The following is a 12,675-nucleotide window of genomic DNA, read 5'->3' on the forward strand; positions in this document are numbered from 1 at the left end:
TGTCAGGAAAAGGGGAAAATCAAAAGACAAGCGTTCTATCCACACTTAAACTATATTAACAAAATAACTAGAAATAAATTGACAATGAGCGAAATGAACCTTAAAATCTACCTACGTTTATTTATGACCCGACGCTACTTAAAAAAAAGGTAGGTGATAACGGAAACTGGCAAACAGACTTACTCAGGACTTGTATTCCGATTTGGTGGCACGCCGATGGATCACAACCTTGGATCCTTTTTGGTGGCTTCTGGAAAGTTAACCGGGAAGGTTCCAACCGTTCCAACACCACTCTCGCACCAAATCCTCAGTGGAAATACAATTTCCAACACGACACGGATGCCCGAAATGCAAAGAACGTTCGAAAATTAAACTAAGTCACAGTTCTCGATATGCGATGACACTTAGAATTGGCGTTAAAGCGAATTCTAAGTTGCTATCTAACGGAGCGCTGACGACGTTAGATAGCAAGATCGACTCAAAAAATCTCTTGTGATTGTTATGTGATTGTGATTCTGATTGTGATTCCCTTGTAAAAAGTCTTACAAGCTCTTAAGTAACCTCGGGTGTTGGAGGGGTGCAAAAACCTTCTTGAGGCGTTCCTATCGCCTGGATGTTTCCGACACTTGGGCCAATCCAAAATACGGGGCGGATGTTTTACAATAATTTTCTGAGCCAATGAGGGAATTTGGGGAAGGAAACAATTTTTAACCACGGTTTTTTCCACCACATTTTTCGTTATCTACGTTTCCCCATAAATTTGCTGATACGTTAATCTTTCCCAAAATTTATTTCGACGTCTGGTCACCATTTCGGACGTCGGTCGTAAACGCGAGACGTGATTTTTGATTTTTAGAAGAAAAAGGTTGCACGGCAGGAATATACAATGCGTATGGTTTATTCCCAAAACCATTAAATAATTCCCGAATTATTACAACCGTGGTGCCAAGATGTTGAAATCGTATGTTTGTCTCACAGAACAGATACATAGATATATCTAGGTTTGTCTCTTCGTGTGCGCTGCCACCAAGGCCGTTCTCTTAGAATTGGTTTCCGACTTAAGCACTGAACCATTTATGGCTGCTTTCCGTAGATTTATTATACAGAGTAAAGTAAATACACTCACATAAATTTATCTAAATAACAACTTTATTGAAACTTCCAACAAAATATTAATGTAATTTACTTCAGTGTTTGTATTTCTCAAAACACGCCCGTTTAGTCCGTCTTTTCTCGCGATTCACGTTTCCTACCTCTGCCACGCACCAACTCTCATGTTCGACTCTTTCGATATTGTTCAAACCTGTTCGTTTTTATTTAACGTCTCGGAACATCTCGAACGCAGGAATCACTCCATTGCCACCCCACGCTCCGTACTACCAACCCAAAATCTCCCGCACACAAAATATCCCTAACAAGAGGAACTAATTTTATTGCTGCATTTAATGAAATAAATCGATTGGCACAGGAGGCGTTTGGTAAACTTGGAATCAAATGGCTCTTTAACCCTCCAGCATCGCCTAACTTCAATGGACTTAGCGAAGCTGGGGTTAAGTCCGTAAAATCACATCTGCAAAAGGTCACAACTTTCGAGGAATTTTGTACCCTTCTCACGCAAGTTGAATCCGTTTTAAATTCTCGACCTCTTCACCCGCTCAGCTCTGATCCTAATAATCTCCAACCCCTCACACTAGGTCATTTCTTATTATTATCACCGCTGAACACTGAAATACCTCATGTAGATTTTCAGAATGTACCACACAGCAGATTGTAACGGCGGGAACTGGTGCAAGCCATGCTGCAACATTTCTGGAAACGATGGTCTCTCGAATACCTACATACGCTACAACAGAGAACTAAATATACCACTCGCATTCCCAACTCGGCTCCGAACACTTTGGTTTTAATCCCGAACGACAACTTACCTCTACTGAAATGGGATTAGGCACGTATTGTTTGTTGTCATCCAGGACGTGTTATTTTTTTTTTCTTGTTTTTATTGCACTGATCCCTAGTTTGTACAATTTAACATTCATTATGTATCATTTTTTTTGTTTTGTAAATTTTTTTTCTTGTTTGTCAGCACCTGGTTTTAGGTGCGACCCTTTTGGTACGAACAGAATCAGTGTTGTGACTAATGTGTTTGTTGGTATTATACTATCATAATATAAATATTGTTATACTTATGAATTATTTGAGTTAGTAGTTAGTAGTTAATAGTTATCTTGGGAATTTGGTTGCTCTTATACATAATATAAGACTTTTAAAAAATTTTTAGTTGTTTATTAATGGGATAGCATGACTTTGAACAAATTGCTGAGTGGAATAGTAAAGTTCTTTCATATGCAGAAGGGTATCAATACCTAACTAGACAAATTTAAATACGGCTTTGGATTTGAAATTCTCAAAAGAGGTGAATACCAGAGAATTGCATCATTTATGAAATAATTAACAGAGAATAAATAGTGTATGATTATCTTAATTTTAGGGATAAAGGGGATTACGTTATTATCGATAAATATAAAAGAGAAGAAAATATTATGAGCTAAATATTGTTTAAATATGTTATCGACATACCAGCAATACCAGAGATCAGGTTGGATATTCGGACATCTCTCGTTGCTATAATTGTAGTATATGTAAACCATAAGTTGCTAGATTGTACAAAAAAGGAAAGGTACATAATGCTGCGGATGCAACAAATTTAGGCAAACACTCTGAGAATGCAAACAATTGAAATTGGAATCCTTGAATTAAATACAAATGATTTGTTATTCAGCGGATTCAGAAATACAACTAAAGTCAAACCGCCTGAATACTTTAATAAAGAATTCAATTAAAATAAATGCCTATCAATTAGCGACGAATACGATGAATCATAAAATGACTAGATGTAACAAATTTTTATCACAAGGTAAACTCACCTTTAATGACAGCGATATAATAGTAATTAAGATTTTATCTGACTGTTTTATTGTAAATGTTGGCGATAATATTCCACATGAGATTGTTGATGATTAAGATATCGACCGTAGAAGACAAAAAAAGTGTGCAAATGAAAATAATCTTGAAATGAGATAAAATGATCTGTGCACATACTGATGATTGCCATTTGTGGAACTTAAATTAATTCAATGACTGTTTCCCTATGGCTATAAGACAGCACCATCGAATCGTATTATCCTGAGCCAGTTGACTGGTCATTATCGAAAAGAAGATATAAGAATATAATAAACAAAATAATGTTAATAATAATAATAATAATCCTGACTGCGTTGTAGACAAATCAAAATATTACAACAACAAACGTCATTTTCAAGATCGCTACATCGCATCAGAGGCTTCTACATCGATTAGAAAATTGAACAAACCCTGTTTAAACATACTAATTCTGGTAATATGTTTTATAATAATAATAATAATAATAATAACTTGGCTTTATTAATAAAAAAAATAATGACAATAATTATACAAAAGCAATACTTTATCAAGTTAGGTAATTTATTATATAATTTTAGGGCCGCATAACCAGTTGAAGTTTCACTAGCAGCTAGGCGATGTCTTGGGTCGCAATAATCGCGCCTGTTTCGAGTTTCGTAATGGTAATTAAATGAGTTTTGTGAAAAAAGACTTTTGTTATTAAACAGAAAAACTAAGATCTCATAAATATATATTGCAGGTGCAGTTAACAACCTATTTTTCCTAAAATTACCTCCACACGATTGTCCGTAACTTAAACCGGACATGGTGCGTATGATTCTTTTCTGCAACACAAATACGCGACGTAATTCGCTGTTTCCTCCCCAGACTATGATACCAACCCGTATTTGCGAATAGCAACAACCGTAGTAGCATAAACGTATAACGCGATCATTCACCAACTTTTTCATTTGACGTCGTAAAGCGTAGCAAAAACTGCTCAACTTTTTACAGAGTGCATCAATATGCGATTTCCATTTAAGGGTATCGTCGATAACCATTCCAACCAAATGTACCCGTTCTTCAGTTGTATGTAAACGATGATTGATGGTTATGGTATTGGGATAAGAGCTATTTGTACTTTTAGACAGAATAACGTTAGTCTTGTCATGGTTTATAATGAGGTCGTTGGTGGTTAGCTAATTTTCTACAGTATTTAACAATTCTGAACCACCAGTAACAATAGATTCAAATGTGTCACCATATAATAGAAAGCTGGTATCGTCAGCGTAATTAATAGCGGAGAAGTTTGTATTTACATGTTCAGTAGCAATGTGTATGTCATTTATGTATATTAGGAACAATATAAGACCCAGTATACTGTCCTGCGGCACACCTCTCGACATAGTGGTCTCCCTTGAAATGATTGGATCGTCATTTTCTGTAATTCGTACATTTTGTTTTGTATTACATAGGTACGAAGCAAACCAGTCAAGAGTGATTTCCCTTATCCCACACGAGTCCAATTTCGAGATCAGTATTTTGTGATTAACCGTGTCGAACGCCTTCGATAAGTCCAGGAGTACACCGCAAGCCATATCTCTTCTTTCCAAAGCCTCATAAATGTCGCACGTCTACGCGAATCGCTCAGTAATTTGTGCTTTTCTAAATAATTATACAGTCTGTTGTAGACTACTGTTTCAAAGATCTTAGAGAAACCAGTTAGCAAACTGATTGGTCGGTAATTGGAAATACCGTTTAAATCGCCTTTCTTATACATATAGTGGTATAAGCATTGCCTTTTTTAGGTATTCAGAGAATATCCCGCACTGCAGAGATTGGTTTATTATGTGGCATATCGGATCTATAAAAGTTTGTGGACATTTTTTTAGGAAGTTGGTTGGTATTCCATCAATACCACATGCCTGTGAGTAACTCAGCGTTTTTACAATCGAAGCCAGTCGTCTTTGGGAAAAAATAAAACGTATGTGGACAACTACTGTAACTTGTGTCTAAATCTTTTACAACTATATCAGACAAACCACCGGCAGTGTCAGAGAACATGTTATTAAAATCATCAGCCAGAGATTAAAGGTCATCCGTGAAGGGGAGATTGGATGACTTTTGCTTCCCTGTGTGTTCATTAATTATTTTCCACATACTTTTATTTTTATTAGTTGACCGTTCAAGTATATGATCATTCCGTTTGCGTTTAAGCTGGTTAATTTCGGTGTCATAAAGATTTTTATAAAAATTATAGGTTGATTTAAAGTCACAGTCGAATGTAGCAACCGCCTGTTTTCTTCAAGTCTTACTGCACTTATAGATCCCTCTATATAGGCTTTTTTGTGATTAATTAATTTTTTCGATATGCCTAGTTCTTCCATGACTTCCCACAGCTTCACTCTCATGATGCTATCGTATGCCTGTTTAAAATCTATAAATAGGTGGTGTAATGTTTTGTTGTACTCCCAGCATTTCTCCATTATTCATTTATTGCATTCTACATACGCTGTCAATCGTTCCAATAACATTAGGGAAAAGACTTTATATCATGTGTTAATTAGGGGCTACTTAAATTAAAACAATAGAAAAAGAAAATTCTTTTCTCTTTAAATGATGAACGTAATTATTTTTATTTATTTTCAGTGCTTAGAGTGCAATACGAGTAATCGTATTTCGAATATTGTTATTCGTCATCAGGCACGACTACAAACAATATAAAATTGAAAAATAAGAGAGTGTATCAATTAAATAATACAACAAATTAAAATGAAGTTATTTCACAGAATGACCTGTATATCTAATAATAATGTAAATCTAAATGTAAGGGAACAGGAGGATACTAATAATTACAATAAATTTAACTGCCAAATGTTATGGAAGATATGTAGACGATCTACTTATGATTTTTGATGATAACAATGCTCAACTAATAGCACTGAAAAATATTTTCGATAATCTATGCAATCTGAAATTCACTACAGAAATAGAAACTGAAAGTACTGAACTTTTTAGATTTAACCTTATATAATTTTTCGCAAAGATACCTAGACTGATGCCATAATGCCTAGGAATTCATACAGTGCTAGCGTAAAGTAACCCCCCCCCCTGTTTAACTTCCGAACAAATTGAGATATCACTATGAACAAAAAAACGTCAGTTTCTATATTTTATCAGCACAAATATTTTCTTATGGAAAATTTTGCCATCACTTTTAGTTTTTCCGGAAAATAGATCAACTTTGTTTTTTTAAATGGAACACCCAGCATATTATGGTATCTTCCGAAAGATGAAAACAATACGAATCCAACGGTACCTCACAATCAAATATCGGTTTATTAGTTTTTCGCATAAAAATTAAACAAAATGCGGAATTTTGCCGGAAAAACCAACGTATCTTCGTCGACTACCTGTCGTAATGCAATCGGCCAGGTAAATGGTGGACGGTAGGTTTACGGTCGGTATACGCTCGAGCTAAGACGGATTTAAAATTGCAAGTTCAATTACTTATTTTTTTTAGAAATGAAATAAAAGTTGATTGGAAGTATATTAAATTTATGAATTAATCATATTTTATAAAAAAATATTTATAAAGAAAAAAAGTCAATATAAGAAATGAAATTTTCTTATTAAAGATTTTGCTAGTATAGGTAACGGTTGAAAAATTTGCTTAGTGTTGTTATTGAATAATAAAAGAATTTTTTATTTATTAAGAATCAACTATTAAGTAAATTGTTCGATATGATTACGTTGAACTTCTAGGCAGTGGTACCATCTTTGTAGTGTTTCCTCTCTCACACGGCTTAACATGTGATCAATATTTTGGCAGACGTCAATAATTTTTTGTTTTAAATCCTCAATACTACCCAACGGAATTTCATATACCTTGGATTTTAGATAACCCCATAAAAAGAAATCTAAAGGTGTCAGATCTGGTGATCTTGTTGTCCATTAAAATTTTTATCAAAATCATTTCGTACCATTGGCGCATAATGTGGAGGTGCTCCGTCTTGATGAAACACTAGTTCCATTTCAAAATCGTCAGAATTCTGTTGTACAATTTGCAAAAGTCTTGAAAAAAAAACATTTGCTTTCTAATGAAATTGAGTGATAACGTCACGATATTCATGTGGATTAACATCACGGCGATGCAATTTTCCACCCAAAAAGAAAGTACATTCATCACTGAAACAAATATGTTTCAAGTATAATCGATTTCGTTCAACCATATTTGTCATTAGCTCACAAAATTCTGTTCTTCTATATCAGGGTCATCTTCTGTTAATTCATGAAGCATTTTTATTTAAAATGGGTGATATTTATTCATCTTTAAGTATTTCCACGTCGTCCAACAACGACGCGGAAATATTTAACACATCACACGTTGATGCGATAGCAGCAGACGACATCATGGGCACATTAAATACTTCTGTTAATATCTGACGACCAGTTCTTTTGCGGTCTTCGACTCTTCCAGTTTCCAAAAACTTATTCACAAGCTCTCTTAAATATTTTCGACTAATTGGATGTTCAGGAAATCGTTCCTTAAATTGTCGCTCTGTTTCATGTAGATTTCTGTCAGCACGAGCGAATATTAAAATTGCTTCGATATTGTGCTCTAAACTCCTTCTAGCCATTTTGATCTCGCCTTTCTTTGGTTATACTTGGTCGGGTAGAATTCAAAGATAGAAATGAAGGAAAATATTTGCATGCTGCCTTAAATACAAAATTTCAAAGTACCTACAAACTTTAAAATTGTTGTTGTGACCATTTTTTCTTAGAAGTTTTAAAAAGAACTTTCTTTTTATCCTTTTCTTGTATTGATTGTTTCATAAAAACATTCTAAAAGAATTGCTGATTTTAACCCTGCTTAATCCGAGCGTAGACCGACCTTTAACTGACCGTCCACCATTTATCTGGCCCATTGTATCTCGACAGGTAGTCAACGAAGATACGTTGGTTTTTCCGGCGAAATTCCGCATTTTGTTTAATTTTTATGTAAAAAACTAATAAACCGATATTTGATTGTGAGGTATCGTTGAATTCGTATTGTTTTATTCTTTCGAAAGATACCATAATATACTGGGTGTTCCATTTAAAAAAACAAAGCTGTTCCATTTTTCGGAAAAACTAAAAGTGATACCAAAATTTTCCATAAGAAAATATTTGTGCTGATAAAATATAGAAACTGACGTTTTTTTGTTCATATTGATATCTCAATCTGTTCAGAAGTTAAACAGGGGGGGGGTTACTTTACGCTAGCACTGTATAATTGTCTTCAACACAAATATTCTAATTTTAATTTCATGTTCAATAAACTAATGAATTACCCTCTGAATGATGAAAACATAAATAAAGAAATAAACAAAATACTTAATATAGGTGTTAACAATAAGTTCAAAATTTCGGTACTTCAAAAAATGTTCAATATAACTCACAAACGACACATTAACAAATTAATTTATCCACATCTACAATCCCAATATAGAATTTAAAATAGGAAAAAACCTATCCAAATTTAACTTTATCCCAGCCTTTAATTCAGGTAAAAAACTAATCAACCAATTTATAAATAACAAACATAAATTCGACATGTTAAAGTTAAGTAGCATATACAAAATATCTTGTAACGATTGGGACGGCTTCTATGTGGGACAAACAGGTAGAAACTTAAAAACAAGAGCCCATGAACACCTTAATAGAATATCCTCTACCTTCTATAAACACCTACAAAACAATCAACACACGTCTGACATAGGTAATATTAAATTAATTAAAAATTTAAACAAATCCAAAGAACTCGACTTATATGAAGAACTGCTTATCCTTAAATACAAGAACAAATTTAAAAATAACGAAAATGACAACCTGATAAACGATATTACTGATTTTAATAACTTCAGATATTTCCATAGATTTATCAATGCATAATTAAAAACTTTTCCACATTCTTACATTTTAAATTTAAGCTTGACAAAAACGTTATGCTGATTTTTGTTATAATTTTTTGTTATGTCTTTTTATTTTTCGATACGAAGAAAAGAGGTTATTTGAAAATGTATGTACTTGCGCACTTGATTTTATATTACATCTGGTCAATTTTCATACCAGTTTATTTAAAACTCCAACTTTTTTCCAACCCTGTTTATACCTTGAAAATCTCAGTTCTTCATTTAATCTCATATAGATAGTGGCTTTCCACCTTATAACAAAGTTTATTAATTTTTAGTCGTGTTCTGAGTCTTTTTTACACCTTAAATTAACTTAAACCTCCATCTGATTTGTACTTGTTCAATTTTAATTTTATTTTTCTCAAAGTTAACTTGATTTATGAGCCCACATGGAAAGTACGTCTGAAATCGAATATGGTTTTCGAATGTTATTACCAATGTTTTAAGCCTTATTTCATCTATTCTAGTACCTAAACAAATTGACTGTAAATATAATCTTAATAATTTTAATAATGTTTAGTTAATTTTTCTAAATAACTATATTTTAATTTGTTATAATATTTAATCGACTACAATTTTTTGTAGTCGTGTCTGATGACGAATAACAATATTCGAAATACGATTACTCGTATTGCACTCTAAGCACCGAAAACAAATAAAAATAAATACTTTCATCATTTAAAGAGAAAAGAATTTTCTTTTTCTATTGTTTTAATTTAAATTTTATGATGAACACGGAGAAAACCATAGCATATTTAGAGGCTACTTGTTTGTGCAGCTCATTTTATCGCCCTGTTAAGTATGGGTACATAACACTTGCCTTCCGCGTTTATTAAATTTTATTAAACAATTTAAGTTTTAATATTTATTAGTTGTTTGATATAAAATACTAAATACAATTAATTCAATAAGTACCTTGATGCAATGAAATAATTTTGATCTAGCCTTTACATTCGATATTTATAATAGGTACTGAAATAAATTTTCTTCCATCAAATATTTATTGATACAAAGAAACTTGCTGCCGAAGTTAATGTGGAGGCTAATTTTACACCCAGCATCGACCTCTTCATCTTTCTTTGCATTATTTTCAGCCTCCTGGAAGTGGCAACCGAATGTTTAAATTAAAGTATTACGAGTATTTGAAAATGACTGAAAATAATTAATTATTCTAAAAAAAGAGAAAATGTATTATGTTTAAAAATTAACATTTCAAAAACTAAAAAATGTTTTGAAAATTCGTTTCTTTCATTAAAAACTAGTAATTTGTATGACAATCCCTGATAATTTCATAAGAATTGATTAAAACCTCGATTTATTACGATTTTTTGCAATTGATTGAAAATAATTGTTTATTAAGAAAAATGAGAAAATGACTCATTATGTTTAAAAGTTAATATCTCAAAAACTAATATATATTTTGAAAGTCCGTTTCTTTAATTGAAAATCTAATAATTTGTATAACAAACGCTTATAATTTTATCAGAATTTATTAAAACAACTATTTATGACGATTTGTTGAAAATGAGTGAAAATAACTGATTACTCCGAAAAAAGATAAAATGTCTTATTTTGTTTAAAAATTAATATCTCAAAAACGAATACACAGGTGTCCCGAAACTCAACGTCATGCGGGTATCAGGTGAGAGGCCAACCCATACCTGTTCTGGTAAAAATAAGAAAAAAGTTCCATGTCTCTTAGTTAAGTGGTAATAGATATATTTTTGAAAATGTTAAAAAGCGTTCCCGTACATTTTTAGGTACTGGGGTCAGAAATGTTCGCGATTGAATAGTGATTTTTTTTAATAATGGAATCGTTATTAATAATCCTACTATAGGAGTCACAAACCAAACAACAAAAGTCGTTAGTTTCCGAAGAAAAATTTTAGTTTGATCGAGTTAAGGTAAAAAATATTTAATGTCTATTAAGTTTGACACACGATTTCTAAAAAAAAGTAGTACAGCACCCTTGACACATTTCTCTGTAGATATTGAGTGGCACATCTTGTAACAAAGTTGTTAAATTATTTTGGAGGAAATACAAATAACATACGAAAGTATGAATTTTTTAAATAACCCGTTTCTTGCAGAAAAGCAGACAATAATATTTTTTAGGAAAAGACAAATGTCAAGTGTTATACCATTTTGGAATCTTGACTAAGGCCATCTTTTAAAATAACTTGCCAAGGATGTCCTACTACTCCTTTTTTTAGAATACTCCTGTATATTATGTATTTTTTTATACATTACTTTTTTTGACGGTGCTTTGTTTGTTCTACTTATTTTGTAAAATATTTGAAAGCTCAGTAAATATATTTTATTATTATTAATAACAATATTTAATGAATTCATTACTTCTAAAATGGTAAATATGCAGAGATTTCAACTTTTCAAGCCGAAATGTTGGTGCCTTAGAGTTAATCGGCAAATCGTCAAGTTGAATTAGCTTAAGTACAAAAAATTATTTTAAGAAATCATAATTATTGAACACAAGCTAATTGCTAAAGTTAAAGTTAGACTTTACATATGTTACACTTAACTAGCCATGTATCATTTTATTCGTTTAAACTTTATTATTTCTCAGTCATTTTTAATATGTATAGCGAAGGAAATATTTTTTAATTAAAAGTAAACACAAGATATTTAGGACTCGTATAACTTACTTTATTTTCAATTAATTACAAATAAACATTAAATCGTATCGTATCAACCACTATGTCATCCACAGAAGAATAATTAAATAATTACACGAGACGAAACCGTGCAGGCGTTTTTCTGTTTTATTTACAATACAGAGCGCTTTGTCACCTGATTTAATTTATTTTTTTTTGTTTGTGAAAATATAGGCTTTAAGAAAAGGAAGAGCTGTAAAAATAAAGAAGTAAAGTTAAAGCAGAGAACACAGCAGATTGGAGGAAGATACGCTTCTTATCTATATAAAAATAAGGTAATAATAAAAAATTAAAAGAAGAAGATAGGAAATAAATGAAATCGTGAAAATGTTAAAATTTTTTTGGTGATTTAGGTGTAGCGCCGTATTTATTTACAGTTTTGCGACAGTTAATGAGCAATTGTTCAGGATTTCGTTCGATGTCCTCGACAAAAAGGAATAAAATTATCAATAAAAAAAATAATAATAATAAAGTTATGTAAAAGGAAGATTACAAGTAAAATAAGCCGATTCAGAAAAACAGATTAAAGAAAAGTTGGTGAAAATTGAAGTTTATAATAATTATAAGTAAAAAAGGAAGTCTATCTATTTACAAAGAAAAATTAAATAAAAAGCGAGCGTAAAAACCGATTTCAAGAAAAAATAAAACTAAACAAGATGTTAAAGGTTTTAAAATGTTTTAAATTAACATTGAGGAATCTTTTTTTTTTAATAATATTAATTATTTTTTGTTCTTCCAAAAAAAATAAAATTTCTTTTTCCCAAATAATAAAATCAAAACAGCACTAGTTCTTCAGCTCTTTAGATAAGGGCCGTGATGAGACGAGCCTTGAAGTTCACTATCCTTTCGCTTGTTTGAGCCAAACGCTATTATTTAAAAAGAGAAATCATTAAATAAAAACATCACAAAAATCTTTTTATTTTGATTTTACCAGGATTAAATCTTGAACTAAATTGGCAAGCCCTCTGTTGGCGATAACAAAAAGACGGGTAATTGGTCCGGGAATTCCCTCGGTGTAACCGTCGGCTCCTTTTGCAACGTCAATTTCAGCTACTCCACCAGCACCGACTCCACCGTGTTCTTTCTCGTCCGATTCTTCAGTCGCACCAGAACCGGCAACCAACTAAAGA

At 32.0% G+C, this 12,675-nt stretch overlaps 1 protein-coding gene across 6 annotated transcripts in view; it reads right to left on the reverse strand.

Moving 5' to 3' along the window:
- Window positions 1-12,023: 12,023 nt before the first annotated feature.
- Window positions 12,024-12,675, reverse strand: part of LOC111414489 (uncharacterized) — a 37,226-nt gene continuing 36,574 nt past the window's right edge. For all 6 annotated transcript variants that reach the window (XM_023045845.2, XM_071199879.1, XM_071199877.1 and 3 more), the window contains 2 exons: window positions 12,477-12,668; window positions 12,024-12,411 (listed from right to left, as the gene is read on the reverse strand). In XM_023045845.2, the coding sequence (XP_022901613.2) occupies window positions 12,346-12,411; window positions 12,477-12,668 (258 nt within the window). In that variant the 3' untranslated portion in view covers window positions 12,024-12,345. The remainder of the gene's footprint in view (window positions 12,412-12,476; window positions 12,669-12,675) is intronic.

This window comes from Onthophagus taurus, chromosome 11 (genome assembly GCF_036711975.1).
Source record: "Onthophagus taurus isolate NC chromosome 11, IU_Otau_3.0, whole genome shotgun sequence".
Taxonomy (NCBI): domain Eukaryota; kingdom Metazoa; phylum Arthropoda; class Insecta; order Coleoptera; family Scarabaeidae; genus Onthophagus; species Onthophagus taurus.